Genomic DNA, 18,285 nt, shown 5'->3' with positions numbered 1-18,285 from the left:
AGTGCTCTGATACTGGAAGATTGAAATACTAAAAAATTAGAGATTATTATTATTAATAATTACAATTAATAATAACAATAATAAATAAAAAGCATGGTTCAGGACTAAAATTCATGTTGGGGGGCAGCACAGAATTTTGTCCAGTTCATGCCCAGGAACATGATTCAAGAACTGCAGTGGATTACAGTCTTTCATGTATCTTACATAGATGATGCGGCTAACAAGCATCACATAAACTGTAAAATATAGCCTAAGAGAACAAAGTCTTATGCTCGTGACATAGGAAACACTGTCCTAGTGAGAGAAAGTAATATACTGTATATGCTGTTCATGTTGACTGAAAACACATTGTCAAGAATTAGAGATTTTTATTTTTAGGAATCACTTATTGAAATAGTTCTGAAGGTTTGAAACAATATGCATGTAACAAGAAAAGATGAAGCTATAGGGAAACATAAAAGTTGCTCTAAAATGAATTCACAGAAATACCTAAGTACTGCATTTTGACCAGATTGCTTGGAGACATGGGGTGAGAAGTCTGAAAGCAGTAATGTCATGAAAGCACTTCAGGCAGGAGTTAAGAGCGTGAATTTAATGTTGAAGACAATTGAGGAAGAATGTACAGCAAAAGCAAGGATACAGCAAAATCTATTTTCCTTCCAAAACTGCATGTCAACAAAGAGTTTGAAAATATAATAAACTTTAGCTTTTGAAACTACTAACAGTAGATTCACTTTATATTAAGTCTTGAATGAGATTTTATAAATGAAGAGCAAAACATCACCCAGCACTGAAAGCTCTAGAGTACCTTTACCTCATCCCAACAACTAAAGCATGCAGTCGTGGCTCATCATAGCAGTTCCTTCCAAAGATTTATATGTATATATATACAAATGTGTAGATATAGATATGCAAATCCTGTCATGACACTCCTGAAAGATTAGTCCTGAAAGTTTACATCATTAGAAAAAAAAACACAAGGTGACAAGCCCACAAAGAAATGGGATCCTGTTTGCTCCCAACATGGAAATGCAAAGATACATCTTAATAATTCTTATGGGTCACTAGAACCCATAATTTGGGACATTTTAACAACTAGTTTATCATTTAAATTTAAATTTAATTTAATTGAAGTCTACTAAATTGCAAATATTTCTTGTGTTTGTTTTCACGTTGTTCAGCAATGCAGTACAAAATGGGGACCACAAAACGTGAGTTTGGGATAATTAATGGTGCTGCCACAGGGTCTACAATATCTTCCCATATACTATTAGGGTTTTTTTGCCTCTGAAATTTGTTTAAAATAATTATTCTGATAGCTCTCACTTTTTCTTTGTTAGATCTTATTGACTGCTATTGGATATTTATTTTTAGAAGCTCAAACATATTAAGAAAAGTACATGAGCCCACTGAAAATGAAGAAAATATCTCCATAGTAACAATCCTGGTAGAGTGATATATGACTGTAGACAGATTGACAAACTTCAGCCCTGATTCTGTATCTTCGGAGCCCAAAAGTGATTTCAGAAGTCTAAATCCTCATCTTCTCTCCTCTGTAGTTATTTGGCAGAAATGATTGATTTTTTCCAGATGTGGATAAATATGAAAATTTATATTTTATATTAGTTTTTATATAATAAGATGGAAATGCTATCAGAAACATCCCCTAAAGGCAAATGAGTATTTTGGCTTTGCTTGTTTTTTTCACAGAAGAAATCCTACCATAATAATGTATTTTAGCTTTATTTATAATCTGTCTAAATGATATCTTAAATACTTTGGTTTGAAATGAGTACTTCATACCGATATACATATAATGTGGTAAAATCATCACCTATGGAATAATATTCTTGATAATAAAAAGATCATGTTATATTTTAAAGGCACAGGTTCTTAAAAATGCACTCAGGATTTTTTTTCTCTCTTGACATTACTGTACCATTCCTATTACTGTACTGTGCTGTCATTTGTGTAGTCAGGATCTGAGCCAGTTCCCAGGTTCACCTGTGTAAACCTGACTAAAGCTAAATCCCCTCAGTTTCCATTGAAGCTTTTATAACTTAATTGCTGTTTCTGTATTTTACCAGTTGTCTGTGTCAAGTTTTCATACACAAATCAGAGAAAAACACGTTACTGGGACTATCTAAAGCATATGATAAATTAAATGGTTTTAAAATCTACCCTTGAAATGGGATTCCTTTTCCATTCATCTAAATCATTCCATATACCAAGGAAACATTGTGATAGAGTAGTTAGTTACAGGCAGGAATCATAATTGTTTTCTCTCTCTCATTTAAGTTGTTCGAGTTCATGAATTTTTTGGCTGAGAATGTCATCTTCTGTTACATGGGACTTGCACTATTCACATTTCAAAATCATATCTTCAATCCTCTTTTTATTTTTGGTGCATTTGTATCCTTTGCTCTAAAGTATTTATCTGTGTTTATATATTTATATATGTTAATATATTTATAGTTCTGGGTATGTATAAAGAACATGTGCTCCATTTAAAATAAATAAATAAATAAATAAATAAATAAATAGCGAACCTACTAACTCCTTAGATGTTAAAAAAAAAGTATGCAATTGACTTTATTGTGCATATCTCAAAAACTGCCTCACTGCATGTAAGTTGGCGGTCTTATGGCTTCTGGTTTGCAGATAGATATAAGGCAAAGATAAAAGGCTTTAAACCAGCTGGGGAATTTCTGACACTGGGCTTGATATTAGGTTTAGAGTTGGGGTAGGAAATTGGGAAATGTATTGGGACAGATCTGTGCGACAAGTGCAGGCACACAAAATCTTTCTGCTCATACAAAGCCAGTGTAGATCCACAAACTGTAGAGCTGCCTCCGGAGAGTGCCATAAGCAGAACTTCCCAAAACTACATAATACGTGAAGTCCCGAAAAAACTCCAACAGCTTAGCATTGCTCATATCTTTCCTTCTTTGTAGGGAAGGAATTTCCTTCTTGAAATTTGATATTTCTAGTGTACAGGGAATTATTTACATCATGAGTGCCCCAGAGGCGGGTAGGAAAGTCTGTCTTCAGTTCTCAGTTCTGCCATGGTTTCTCAGCAAATTCATTTTACAATTCATTTTTACAATTCATTCATCAAATTACTACAAAAAAAAAAATCAAGCAGTGGTCCTTTGCTCATTACTTTTTGATGAACTACAGAAGCTTTGAAAGTTGGAATCACACTGTTACTTGCAGTAATTATATGTGCAATTTCCAAATGAATAATAAGAACTGCATTCCAGTTTCCTTCACTAAAGGTTGCTTTAGATGGCAGAGATGAGCCCAAGAGCCCATTGCAATCCACCACTGCAATGACCCAAGTGCAATATTGCATCCTGCAGTCCCAGCACAGAGAGACAGCTGAACACGAGAGCAGCACTCAGCAACACAGATGGGAGACTGTGTTGCAGAGCACTGTAGGGACCCCTCTCCCTTGTTCCCTCACACTAAGAACCACCAGACTACAACAGGGTTGCACTAGTATGGTGAGCACAGGTAATGTGAAGCAACCACTGCTAACACTTCCTCTCCCAGGTCCATGGGAGCTTTAAGCAGGCTCTTGGCCTCATAGATAGGATGCATCCAGACATTGCCACTCATGTGCTTTATTGGTTCTACACTCCACAGCATGTCTCAGACTCTTGCAGCTGTAATTGAGCCCTAAGAGTCACAAGACAAGGGAAGGACAGCAGCTGCTAAAAGCATGTATAAGGATATACGATTGTCTTTTTTTTTCAATCTGAAATAGTGTTATGTTTCTAATTAAAGCTACTTTCATGATAGTTCCACAGGGCAGTAATAAAGAACCCCTTTTGAAAAATCTCAAAAAAAAATAAAAATGCTGGATATAGACAATATGAATACTCAGGAAATAAGAAAGTAATCATGTCCAAAAGCACATTTATCCTTTTCAAATTGCTGCTGAAGGAGATAATGCCATCCCTGAAATTGATGATGGGCATTTTACTGAAGGACTTTAGATGAAGTCACATGTGATACAAATTTGATGAGTGAAAGTAGAGTGATTGAATTGGGATATATAATGATCAATCTGAAAACAGGATGTCTGGGGAAGACAGTCTCTGCCACTGTATGGCTTTATAATGAGGTTGGAACCAGAAGGATGTGATATGTAAAATACAAAGGAAGATAATCTCATATTCATTTTAATTACACTTTTAAAATAACTATGAAGAAATACTGGATTTAAATTGACTGTTCTTTCAGTAGTTTCTCCACCATTTTCCTTAACATCTTACATTTTAGGTGGCAGTTTTTATAGCAAGAGCTTGCAACATATATCCACTTTCCTTCCTTTTGAATTTGGCTCGAAAACAAAAGATTCCCAGGAACTTTCAACACATGATGATGTTTTCAGGTAAGTGCTATTTTGGTATTTTTCCTGTCCACATTTGACTACTAACATAGACAGTCATCTATCACTAGAAGTCACATCTGTCACAAAGAAGTCATCATTTTAGTACTCAAGATAGCCTCCTCAAAGCCAATGAAGCAAATGGACATACTCTCAGCAATTCACTGTGCTCTGGACTTATTTTAGTTAACTTTTTTGGAAACCTGTCACTCAGAAGCCAGTCTTTTAATCTGTTGTCCCTCATCCTGTCTCAACACTTCCATGCCAATTTGGAAATACTGTGTTTACAAGTTGTTTGAGAGGCATTTGTAGTATATCTAGCAGTATGCTCATCTACCAGGAAATAAATACCCAACTTTAAAGGTGTTAGTACTGATACTCAGATCATGGTCTTTGGCAGTTCTTTTTAACTTCAGTGAACAGTTTGCCTTTGAAACATGAGATTAGGAGACCTTAATTCCACAGACATTTTCATGTGTTTTCCAGCCTGATATCTAAGGACTTTACCTTCTAAATTCAGGTTTACTTTCTAAATAGTGGTTATATTCATTTTAAAATCTGATTAGCAATGAAGAATTAAATAAATAAATAAACAAATAAATAAAATCCAGGAGAAGGAGCCATCTTCTATTCTCAGAGCATCATCCACTGATCCACTGAATTGTTAAAATATCAGCTGGAAACTATATTTTTGGACTTGCATAAGCTAGAAATACCTCCACTTGACTTTCTGAGGCTGCTTAGAAAAAAACTCACTAATAAGCTAAGAGTATTTAGTCATTGAAAGACAGAAACACAGATCCCCCTATGCCATTTATGAAATCATTTTTTAAAGTTAGAAAGTCATAACTTTTTTTCCTTTTTCTTGCTTTTTATACAAAAAGGTATTCCAATTTTTAATGGATAAAAGTTCTTGATTGACAGCCTTGCTGTACACTGATCCATTTAGCCAGGTAGCAAGTAGAATACAATGCACTACATTTCAAGCTTCCTCATCAGGAATACTCCTCATCAGGGTGCCTCATTTATGCCTATATAATTCCATATCTCTAGAGAGCAGCACAGTAGTTCATTTCTACATCTATTCAATCCTTCCGCTAAAAGCTGCCACTGAAAATGTCAGTTAATACCAACTAGATTGTAGTCAGAGATGATGACATACATCCATTACAAACTGGCTTTCAGACCGCCTGCTCATCTACAATTGTTAGTGGTGTGAGATATATATGTAGATCACCCTGATAAAGCTAGCAGGTGGCCAACTAAACAGCACACACACAAAATAAATAAATAAATAAATAAACTTCCTATCATTAGTTATCCAGTTTCCAAGCCTCATTTTTCTTTTATTTTTGCTCAGATAAAGTATGGATTTCAAAGTATTCTAAAATATATCTTATTCATCAACTTTTCAGTCCTTGTTTCTCCAGTCAAATTTCATTCTCCACAGAGCTAGAAGCAGAAAGCAGCCAGTGAGGACTCACTGTGTGAGTACACATTAGCTTCCCAGCATAATCTGGCATCTGAAAACCAAAAATGGTAGTATTGAAAATTTCTAAAATGCAAATGTTAAAATAGTCAGAAAGTATTTTTAACTGTTTTCAAAAAGATACTGTATTTTGTTGAGAGAAATATCTTTAAAATATTTTTTTAAATAAATTGCATAATCTGCCAGAAGACCAATAAGGACTCACTGCCTTTCACACTACCAGCAGTTTCGCACTTCACTGATGTGTGGATTTTCCATGTAATTGCACTTTATTATATGTATTAAGATCTATGCTCGGTTACCAATAATGTTCTTATTTACTACAAACTGATCATCCTGTGTATAGTGATAAACAGAGAAGACAATGACTGCCAGAAAGAAGACACATTTCTGATACGAGTAAACAAGACACTGAATTTGCATTTGGAGGAACGCCCTCACTTGCTTTGTGCCAGTGCCTACACAAGATTAGCAGAGTTTTTGAATCAATGTTCTGGCATAACTTCAGGTTCCAGTAGGCCACGGAGAAAACTGGGCTTCAGTCACCACATCATCACACACGAAGATGTGAAAACAAAGAATTTGGGATTAGTTTTGCCTTTGATCATATTGCTACCTAATGAACCCAATATTACTATTTTCTTTACTGAGTTTTATGGCCATAGTCACCATGCATATCACAGTCTGAAAAAAAGCACTTAAGATTGGGCAAGTACATTGCCAGTTAGCATCTGAGTACACCTGACTTTGCCAAGAATTTTACTGAAGTTACTAAATATACTTTTTGAGTACTAATACATTTGAGAAAAGGTGGATGAGTTAGTCTTGGAAGTGGATAATGTAGCATTTTAATTTATTATATTCTTCATCTGTTTGTGTCCCTCTTCTAGCATCATGTTACAGAGGGTAGATTCACTTTTACAATTATGTTTAATCATGATTCCTGATAAAAACACATTGTAAATCAAAATTAGATTAGTCTATGTGTAATTAAGCCTCAGCTTCTCAAATTAAGTTCAACATCAGCTAAAATGAGCAGGCCAGCAGTCTCAGCTCATATGAAAAAGAAATATTTTCATGTGTTAAATTCAATTTGACGTAGTCATCTAGATTACCACTTTAATCACCAGAAAAAGACCATGTTAATGGTGGCTCATTTGCTCCTCAGACACGTGTTTAAAATGAGCTGATGCTTTTTTCTTTGAAGAAAATAGTAAAGCATAAGCATCTTTAGAGATATCTTTTACATAAAAGCAAAATCAATGACAAGTCTCCTTGTTGACTTTAGTGTCATTTTCATAAAAACAAAGATTTTAAACCTCTGCCACTGAAGCAGTTCAGCTAGTGTAACTACAGTCTGGTGCTGCCTTGCAGAAAAGGCTTTGTTTTCTCTGGATAAACTGTTCATCTTCTATACCAAATGATTTGTAGCCTAGCTATGCACTCTTAAAAAGCTTTAGAGTTCCACTACAAAAACTAGGGTTTTTAGCTGTTGATTAAAAGATTTTGCATAAACCGTCAGTACCTTACAAAAGTTTTAATAATTACGTTTAATCTCTTGATATTTGCAAAGATTCAGTGTGCATTGTATACATGCAATGGCCTGGCTGTCTACATATAATTATATTTTTTTAGAAAACTAAAATAAATTTAAATAGATTAATGAACAACATAAGAAAATAGAGAGTATTATTTGTATTATGCATCCTTAGGTCTGGAAGCATTATTTTAAATATATAAAAGGACAGGCTTTGTTTTCCTGTCCTTTTTAATGTGTTACTGTATGAGGACCTATTTAATTAGCTTGGTACTACCCATGGGGCTTTTTTTAAACTCAGTGTTAGCTGTTTTCTTTTCTCCATATTTGTAAGATTTTATGTTTACTCAGGAATATAATTTTATGACTATTAAAATTTAATATCTTTTTAATATAAAATATAAAATGTTTAATATAAAATTATATTTAATATAAAATTATTCACAACAGGGAATTCAGTGGATAGAAAACAGATGTGTAATTATTATGTGATTATCATAGAGGTTTCATTGTCCATTTTTGCTAAGTTGCTTACACTTGCCTTAAACACCGTGCTTTCAACTACTGTGATTCAACAAATTATAGTTATGATTGTGGCTGAAAATTCTTTCTGCCCTTGGAATCAGGTTTGGGTAGGAAAGAGTAAAATTCTATTTCTCCATCACATTAAGTTCACCATTCTCATCCATTTTTCAGGTTTACGTGGTGCAATAGCATTTGCATTGGCTATTCGAGACACAGGATCCCAGCCCAAACAAATGATGTTCACAACAGCACTGCTTATTGTGTTTTTCACTGTCTGGGTATTTGGTGGAGGCACAACACCAATGCTCACATGGCTTCAGATCAGGTTAGTACTCACTTTACAAGATTAACCATCAAAATATAATGCAATCTGTGATTATTACATTCCTAGAGCTTTCTAAGACTTAATTATGCACTTTTTAATAGAGTTTTACAAGCACAGAGCAAGTATTTAGCTACCTGGTAGAGGTAGCTTTAGACCACAAAGAACAGGTTCTTCCCAGGCTTGTTAAAGATGCCCAACATGCTTTTTTAAAATCCCACCTTTAACAGTAAAAGTTTAATGCCATAGCTGAGTCCCTGCAACTGCTCACAATGTCTCCATAGAAAATCTCAGTATGAATATAGATTTGTAATTCACAATTCCATATCATTTATCCTATATATAGCACACACTTTGCTTGTTTAGAAAATGATGTCTGATTAACAAGCCTTTGTGTCAGACTGTTGCTATAAAATACCAGCTGAAGATAACTAAATTGAAGATTTAATAAAGAGCAGAGATAAAGGTTTGACGACAAAATAAGAGACAATGTACAAATGCACTGTATAAACATAAAATACACTGTATAAACATAAAATGCAGGCATCCATATGCAATGTTGGGGCTGTTTCCACGATGTTTGAATTTTTTCACAATATCTCTCATGTGACATAATGCCAATCAAGTTAATAGGGTTTGAATATACTCCTCCACTCTCAGTCAATCTTTCTGAGATTTGCCATTTTTTCACTGTTGGTCAGCAACAGAGTTGCTCTGTATGGAAGCAGATATGTGGGTGAGGAGGAATAATCTGGCTGGATCTCGTCGACCATGTTGCTATAATGTAAGATTAAGAAACAATTTTGAAAATACAGTCAGGGAAACAGGAGCTGGGAACAGTAGTCACATGTCTAGTCTAAGGAAGAACTTATCTCACTAAATGCCTGTTCTAGTCCTGCTCTTTAGGAAATTTTTAAATGATTGTTGTTGCAAGCTTTCAGTAATGCAAACAACTTAATTGATACGGTGCCGTTTCTTCAGCTACTAGAGGTACTACCAGAGGTGGGAAGACCCACAAGACCACAAACAAGGGGCTGATACACACATTAACTATTCATTCTGTTCAATGCAAGCATGTGCTTCTTACTTTAACTACCTGTACTGTTGATTTTATCAGGGAAGTAGATGGTCATTATTGTTCTGAAATGCTCGTCTATTTTCAGATCTCCTCTGAATCCCACCAGATCTGCCAGAATCTAGATTTAGTAATCAAATAGTTTGGTTTTGTAACTGAACCTAGATTTTCTTCCTAAAAAGCTATTAGGTTCACAATGCCAACTTAAATTCTTACATCAAAACACTCAGCTTCACAAATTATGAATGTACAGTCAAGCTAAGATAAAATTTTAAATAGACATTTTAATTACAAATGTAATTAAAGGTCCCAATTTCTTTCTAAGGATTATATATAACAGTCTTTATAATTTATTATACCCCACTATGCAACTTTATCTGCCTGCATTTGTCATCTTAGTCTTAAGTAAATAATTTGCTAAATAATTTTATTTAAGCTAGTAGTAATTCATAACAATTAATACCTGAAGGTTTTCCAGAAGACTTGGATTTGCCAAGACAGTTATGGGGCTGCTCTCTGTTATACCACCTTGCTTAGGACACAGTCCCCAGTATGTCTGCAGCTGTGGCTAAAGGGCAGTTCTGAGCTGCATTTATCTTCAGTTGTTTTGTTTTGTTTTGTTTTGTTTTTTTAATAAAATTAGAAGGGAGAGGCTGAATTTTGTCATGCTAGCTTGGAGAATTTTGCTCATTGAGCCAAAAGTGACTGCATTATGTGTATAAAATTGATGTAATTGCCTGTGAAGAAAGTCAGTGGAAGGGGTTGGTATAGCATCAATTACAGGAAAGAAAAATAATTAAAATAAAATAAAATAAAATAAAATAAAATAAAATAAAATAAAATAAAATAAAATAAAATAAAATAAAATAAAGTAGGATGAAGCCAGTGAAATGCTGAAACTATATCTGTAGAAACAGAAAAGAGACTGATCTCACAGTCACCCAAAAGTGTCCCACTGATACGATGTTAGGACCATCCGAAGGCAGTATGAAACCACTTCTGGAGTGATTCCACGGTGCTTTAGAGAACCAGATTTACCACTATTGTTCAAATCCAAAGCATAGTGTGAGATCGGTTAATCTAAAAATAGAAATAAGGTTACACACATTGTTAAAAATTAAGTAATTACTTACAGGAAATGAAAAATGCATGAATAGTTGCACTGAAGTCACAGCAATAACATCGGATTTCTCTATACCACCTATGAGTTACTGTACAGATAAACCTTCTCAGGAAACAGGAATGGGCAAAATAACAGTGATCAGGTGAATAAAAGTCCATTTTTGAGTGCTCTTTTATTGTCAATTAACCATTTCATCATAAAATGATTATTTATTCAGTGTGGGTTTTGGGGGATTGTTTGGTTTTTGTTTTGTTTTGGAATAGAAGGTATTCAGAGGATAATAAAGAGGAACATGTGATTTCTGAGACTATTTAGGTGAATGGAATCTTATTCATATTCATTCAATCTCTACTAGTCCCACTAGCTATTCCACTAGCTATGTGCAATAGGCTGCAATTCCTATCAGTAGTTTAGAATACACAACTCAACTCATCAGGTTTTATCAAGTTAGTCTTATACTAGAGGTAAGTGTTTGAGTTTACATGTTACAGATCAATTTACCCACATTTTGGTTATAAAACATAAATGAATCTGTCATCCATTAGGTTGAAGACATGTAAAAATGACATTAATTACATATAATTAATACAATATATTTACTATCGACTTTAACACAAAATATTACAGTGTTAGCTAAAGTAAAAGTATTCAAGATCTGTATGGCCTACTTATTTTATATTATTCTCTACATTATGCTTCAATGACTTATTGCATACTCTGTAATTTACAGTGTGAAATCCTTATAATTGTAACCAAGATTAGTCATATATCAACAGAGCACCAGGAAAAAAGAAACGATAATTTTTAAGTAGTAGTGGAGATAGTCTTCTTAAAAATCAGTCTTTGTTTCCATATCTGGAATTTCCATAAACCACCACTGATCCTGACAGCAATAGCATTAGGTCTGTTTTCCTTTTTTCTAGTTGACATTCAACAATGTAAATAAAACCTGTCATTATTTTTAGAGAAAATATATGTCCTTACAGAAAACTAGCAGCTGACTTCTTCCAGGAGTATGTATGGCTGATACAACACTTCTGAATTGTTGCCAAAACATATAGGTTTTTGTATTATCAAAACTAACCAAGTGCTACTGAAAAAGACTCCACTTCCATTTATTGCAGCGGTATCTTTCAGCTATCTCACAAGGCTGTAAAGGCTAGCTGTGCTGAGAGTTTTCTTAAAAATATGCTTAAATGGATCCTAAGAGTTCACCCAATTTTATTAACAATTATAAGTCCCTTCATTTAACAAATGAATTATATTGAAATATATGCCCCTACGTAAACTGTACCTTGAATCTAAGAGAGATTCTTAAAGCCTTGGAAATCTGACTCACTAATGGCAGAATTTATGTTTACATGCATCTATATTCCAAAATTTTAAAAGAAATCTATATGAATCATTCTAGTTATTTTACTAATATATTTACCCATGCAGAGTAGCCTTCAAAATGGGTCTTGAAATTCTTGGCAGTCTGAATCATTTTAAATTTTGTTCTGAAAGAATATGGCATACGTTTTCCAAAATGTCTTATTTATTCTAGCTGTCTCCTTTTTTCAGACACAGTGATTTTAAACTCCAAGTTTCAGGAAGTGTATTGCCTTTCTGAACATTGGGTCCTATTTAAATGTTCCCCATTGTCTGGCAGAGTAACATACCATTTCTGAGCATAAAGGCACATGCACAGTCACTGTATTATCAGCTGGCATTCTGAGAGAACTGATTGCACCGTGTCACTAAATAATACCTTATCTTTTGGTTTATCTGAGACTTATAACTAGAAAAAAAAACTTTCTTTATTCCCCATGTGAAAGGACTGCAACATGCTGTGCCTGACAGACTATGAATAAACCTGCATCAGTATATGAGAGTAATATCACGATATATCAGCAGCAAAACAAAGATAGCCATTTAAGCATGAGTTCACAGTCAAATTGAAGTACTCAATAAATGTGCCTTCAGAGATGTTGAGTATTACCTGCTAATGCTCTTGGATCTATGTCTCCCCTCATTTCTCATACACTGATTAAAAATAGCAAGCTACATCTTACAATAAACCTGCAATGAGTGGTTTGGGAATAAAGGATTCTCCTGACAGGCAGAGAAGAAATACAAAGCTGTTAATAAAACATGTCCTCTAAAAGTATTGCTGTGCTAAGTATTAAGTCTTGTTTGTTTATCATCACCTCCCATGTAAATGTTTGTCAAGAGATTCCCAGATTCTGTGCATTTTATTTTTTTTTTGCATCAGTTCTTCAGTGACTAAGATTTTTATTCCATATTCTGAATAAATAAAAAGGATCATTAAATAGTAACTTTTAATACTGTGCCTATCCAGCCATTGCCTTTGGTATGTATTTTACAAACTGGCTGCAAATGTCTGTGTGCCTGGCTGCCCTTAAAACATGCCCTATCTAGTTCACCTAAAGCTTCAGTTCCAGACCTCCAACTTTCTCTAAACTCCAGTGCCAGAGGCCTGGCACACCACATTTTTGGGGGATGGCCAAGGCTGCCCAAATTCCCATTGTTAGCAGGAGCATCTCCTCATTGAACTGTTCTAGGAGAAAGCACCAATCCGGGAAATGAAATAAATCAAAACAAGCTATTCTTCTAATATTCAAACCTTCCCTAACTTCTAAATGACCCAAGCTTTCAGATTTGCTTTCAGAGATTTCCCAGAGCTCTACTGATTGTTTCTACTGTTCAGATTCCAGCTTTATAACCACCAGCAGCTATTTCTCATTGCCCATCTAGTCAAAACTAAACCTAAAAATGTTAAGGCACGCTTCCAAAACTTCCTATGCATGGATGGAGACATAAGATCTCTGATGATGAAAAACATCTGATCATTCATTCATACTACACTGGCATATAGCATACCTTAATGTAGTCAATGATCTCTGAGAATATAAAATATAAAAATAAGTGTAAAAAATGTCACTAAAAAAAAGCCTAGTGAATGTAACAAGAACAAGAGGTAAGGATTCTTATCCTCTAATTTGAAAGTCCTCAGACCTGTTTGAAGTGAGTAGATAAGCAAAGGGGCTATCATTGCTGCAGAGACACTTCTCTGGTTTGTAAAAAAAATGGTGCTGACTGGCTCTAACAGTAGATTGGAGGTAAACTGGGAGCAATATTGTTATTAGCATGAAAAAAACATTTGCCATTGTCAAGGATCAAGGATGCAGTCCATATAGAGGTAAAGACATGAAGGAAAGGACAAATCTGTTACAGATTTTGTAAAGACATAACTCTATCAGTGATAAGAAGCCACTGAAGTCAAAAGAGTTGTCTGAATGATGTGTTTGGTCCTTCCATTCATTCTTTACACACTGAATCACTCAATCAAACCAAATATATAGCCCTTATAGGAGTTTACCCCTATCTATTTTGACTGTAAGTCTGCATTGAGTAATTCTGAAAGAACATAAGAACTCAAACTAAGAACTAATTGGAGTACTCACCAACTTGTAATATACTGCTATACTGGCAAATTTAAACTCTTGAAGATTATAGTTTTATTTGATTTTTTATTGCTCCACTTGTACAAGTTCATAAGCATCTGGATTCTTTTGTGGGTTTTTCTTTGTGGTATGGCTACAACACTGTTTTCTAAATTTAAAAAAAAATATATATAAAGTTAAATTTAAAAAGGAAGAAAATTATAGGATTGCATCCAAAACATTTTGAGAATCTGGCATAGCTGTTAATGCTTTTGAAATATGGCCAACTGTTCAACTGTATCTCCTCTGAGACATAAAATTACATGTATAACATTATTCAGTGTTATGGTGAAAAAGTAGGAAGATCAAAACACTGCTAACTCCTGAACTCCCACCTATTTCTGTATTACAAATCTACTGAATAGGATAGGAAATGAGCTTTCAACAAACATCAGCATCAAAAAGATATGAACCAGAAGAGTCCAATAACCTTGGGTATCTTGGCATATCTCTTTACAATTAAATATTCTGTGAATAAGTTGTTCTTCCAAGAGATCAAAATTTTGGGTCCTTCAGCAGGGAACTCTTTAATCCATTGCTTCAATTTCAAAGTCTGAAATCATCATCTTGATCTCAAAAAATAATTTAGGAAAGGTTAATGTAGTGTGTTTGTTTACCAGAACATCTCATTAGAGATGCAGGTTGGCAGCAGGGTGAGGAAATGGACTACAAGCTGTGGCTTGACTGCTCGTAACCATGGCAGTGGCTGTCTACCAAAAAAAACTGTTTGTTAAAGTAAGATTCCATGCTTATCCCAGCCCTTTATCAACTGGGTGTAAAGTGCTAAAAGATAGAACATTATGATAGAGTGACTGGAGTCACAACATGACATTAGCCAGTCTTTTAAGTGCTACTGTTTCAGTAACAGAAATATACTTTTCATTATTCCCAAACTCTATGGTAGTATTCACATGCCTGGCAGCAGCTGTGTACAAAGAGATGCTGCAGAAAGGCAGACTACAATGCCACAGTGGTAGCACTCTTCGCTGCCAATGTGGAAGCTTTCATCAGATTTGGTCAGTACTTAAAGTACTGACCAAAGTTGTTCTTTCTGCCTTCTAGCAGAGGTTCTTCAAAAAAAAAAAAAAAAACAGGCTGTGGAAAGAATTCGGCCTTATCTAGAAAAACAACTGTGGTAAGAAGTCTAGGGGCTAAAATGGAAAAAGTATGATTGAGCCTCAGGGCAGGAACCCTTCCTTACCACAGCCTAAGAACAAAGGATGCACTTTCAGATTAAAACATTAACAGGTTGTTCTGGGCAAGGTGAATGATGCAGCCAGCATTACTATAAATTTCCAGTTATATAGTAAGATTGATATTTTTTGTTTTTGTAATGACATACAGGTCTTTCTTATTAAAAAATCCTATTGAATTATTATTAAAAATCTACCTATTCCTGTGCTTAGACAGAGTTTAGCTCTGATTTGCTATCATATGCGTGCAGTATGTGGATAGAGTTATTTGTTCTCCTTATTCAGATGGTAATTATAACAGAATTTTTTTTCTTCAAGACCACGTGTCAAATCTGTGTGAATGGGATCTATGGGAGAGGTGGTGATGTAACTGGACCCCCTACATTATTAGTGCTTAATCCCAACAAGGTATGCTAAATGGAAGTCTTTGGACAATACCAGCTTAAAAGTGACCTAATCAAGATATAGGCAACGTTAAAGCTCATGTTAACCATTATTTTCCTATCAGCCTCTATTTGCCACATCTACTGTACTGTGGGCACAAGGCTGGAATTGCTCAACACTGTACCAGTGATCAAGCCATTATCAGAAACTGCTCACTTTCACCTTTAACTTGACAGAAAATTCTTCTCAGGTAAGGCTTCTTCCTTCGCTATCCAGGTTGAGATTCCAAATCTTTACCTGATAACGAGATAGAAGCCTTTTAGATACTGAGATGGACACAATGTGCAACTGTCTGTTCTGGCATTTACAGCTTTAAGATGGTCAAACACAGCAAATTCAGGCAGAGGTCACACAAATCTCAGCCTAAACCTCATCTGAAACCGTTGGTACATGCTTGACAACCTCCTGCTGCAGTGCTTTAAGAGCAAACTGTCCTGAGCCCTTTTTATTTCTTGTCAGTAGTTAAGCTCCCCCAGATCCTGAGGCACTCTCTTTTAAAATACAAGTAGTAAGAATCATAAGATTTTTCTGACTATAACAAAACTGTCAGAGAAATAAAATGACTGTTCTCTGTAGATTTCCAAACTATAAAACAAATAATAGTAAGTATTAAACACACATTCTATGCTGAATTGCAAAGCCCCATAGTCAAGAGTGGCTAGAAACCTCAAGTACATATAAGTTCAAGGGAGCTGAAGCTCCTAAGCCACTTTCAGAAGTTTGATTTAGACAGCTTTGTGTAATGCTAAGTGGAGCAATGCCTTTGCAAATGTTACTGGGGTGAGAAGCTCCCCGTTACATCGGCCTTTTATATACAGATGAGAAAGATGAAACTTTCCAAAATATAAATAAGCTATAAAATATATATAAATATATAAAATAAGCCAAAGTTTATTCTCAATCATTGTTATATCAAGAAGCATCAGCTTCTGCTCCACCTTGCTCCCTCTGTGCCCCCGTTCTGTGTCTACCACTGCCACAAGTACTGCAGTGTCTGCGTGCTCTCATCACACTGCTGGGAGCACCTACAGGGTTTCTCATGCTGCCTTGGGGATAGCAAAGGAGAGGGCAATATGTGGAAAGGAAAACCAGTAACATGATTACAGCACTGGGAGGAATGGTGTCCTGACCATCCAGGCTAAGAGGCTGCAGTCAGCTGAGGTGAACAGGGGTACCGTGACCTGGTTCAGAAGAGCCCAGACAGAGTACAGTGCTCTTTTTCTGACTTCTGCTCTGCTCACAGAGAAGGGCGTGAAAGAGTGCATTTCCTTGCAGTCATTTGTCATGAACTAGATTCATGCAGGAGATTGTTCTCAACTGCTCATTGTTTATTCCTAAATTAAGTGGAAAGTTTGCTCTGAGTAAATGCATCTCGGCTTTCCTTTTTAAGCCTCATGTAGGCATGCAAGGATTTTCCATTCTGAAACACAGCTCGTCCTTGAGATACATACTCTGAAATCAACAGCCAGGAGCATGTGTTCACATCTTTGGGTGATCCATAATTCAATAGTTATAAATTATTACAAGCTTCTTAATTGTTTTGCTTGTATTCCTTTGAACATATTTCCCTGTCATCATTTGTCAAGAGAAAGGATGGTCAGTTTAGAAAAGAAGGTTTAATTAAATGTTTTCTCTTGGCCTCGGCACATGCTCTCTTCTACAACTGTATTTCTTTGGGTCATATTTCCTCTAGAATCCTGGAAAACAATTTAGTGAAAGTGAAGGGTCTGTTGATTTACTATTGAAAACAGAATGTCAGCCTGAGTATCTTCAACTGTAATTTGCAACTGACCACAACACCGAGATAAACAGTTAAATTAACGGCACTATGTTTTCAAGTACTGCTATATTTCTGTGCACTTCATACTGCTTATTATTTTGGTTTTAAAATACTCATAATCAGTCTAACTGGTATTCCCTCGCCATACCAGAATAGCTCCAATAAAGGAAGCTCTTCCTTAGTTTCCTGGGTCAGATTCTTCTTTAGCAATAGTGCAGTAAGGATTTTAAGTCCTGCTACAGTAAATACCTGTTGAGAGCCCAGCTTCAGCACAGCGACTTCTACCCACTGAGTTACTCTTAACCCATACATGCTTTCACTGGTAATCATACTGTCTTTGCCTGGAAAGTCTTTTAAATGCTAATGAAAGCCTCTGAAATCCAGAAACACCTCTAACTTAACGTAACAAGCCTGACCATTAACACTGCTGTTACTCTAAAATGACAACTGTACTTAGCTGGCCAGCTGTCTGTACCTATGAACATAATAAAGGACAGCATTTTGATTAACGTCTTTTATAGTGATGATAGTTTGAATGTTGCTATGCTAAAAACATGAACTGCAGGCTGATACATGAGAGGCCATGTTTCTGCCTTCATGGGCTCTCCTCAGCATTAAGGCAGCACTAAGTGCAGATTCTCAGGTTTAAAAAAAATAATAATCAAAAATATGCATTACCACTTAAAAGGTAAGTATGCCAGTTATGAATCACAACCTGAAAATGATACTAAACAAAATGTAACTAGGAAGGGTTTGAGTTCATGGAAGTCTGAAATAATAGCTCAGAGAAGACACCATTTCCCTGTTTATCAAAGAGGTGTTATCTGTAAGACACAGCTTTGCTGATGAGCCCACACACACACTCCTGCACAATACTCTGGGTATGACAGAAAAA

The 18,285-nt window shown here is 35.4% G+C and overlaps 1 protein-coding gene across 3 annotated transcripts in view; it reads left to right on the top strand.

Moving 5' to 3' along the window:
- The window catches only part of SLC9A9 (solute carrier family 9 member A9), a 218,515-nt gene that overhangs the window by 115,534 nt on the left and 84,696 nt on the right, over nucleotides 1–18,285 (top strand). For 2 of the 3 annotated variants that reach the window (XM_038183439.2, XM_072042776.1), the window contains exons 10-12: nucleotides 2,299–2,412; nucleotides 4,288–4,399; nucleotides 8,119–8,272. In XM_038183439.2, coding sequence (XP_038039367.2) covers nucleotides 2,299–2,412; nucleotides 4,288–4,399; nucleotides 8,119–8,272 — 380 coding nt within the window. The remainder of the gene's footprint in view (nucleotides 1–2,298; nucleotides 2,413–4,287; nucleotides 4,400–8,118; nucleotides 8,273–18,285) is intronic. The other variant, XM_038183440.2, reaches the window with a different exon arrangement.

This window comes from Anas platyrhynchos, chromosome 9 (assembly GCF_047663525.1).
Source record: "Anas platyrhynchos isolate ZD024472 breed Pekin duck chromosome 9, IASCAAS_PekinDuck_T2T, whole genome shotgun sequence".
In the NCBI taxonomy this organism is placed as follows: Eukaryota; Metazoa; Chordata; class Aves; order Anseriformes; family Anatidae; genus Anas; species Anas platyrhynchos.
The sequence above is the reverse complement of the archived record's forward strand: the minus strand, read 5'-3'. Positions and strand labels throughout refer to the sequence as shown.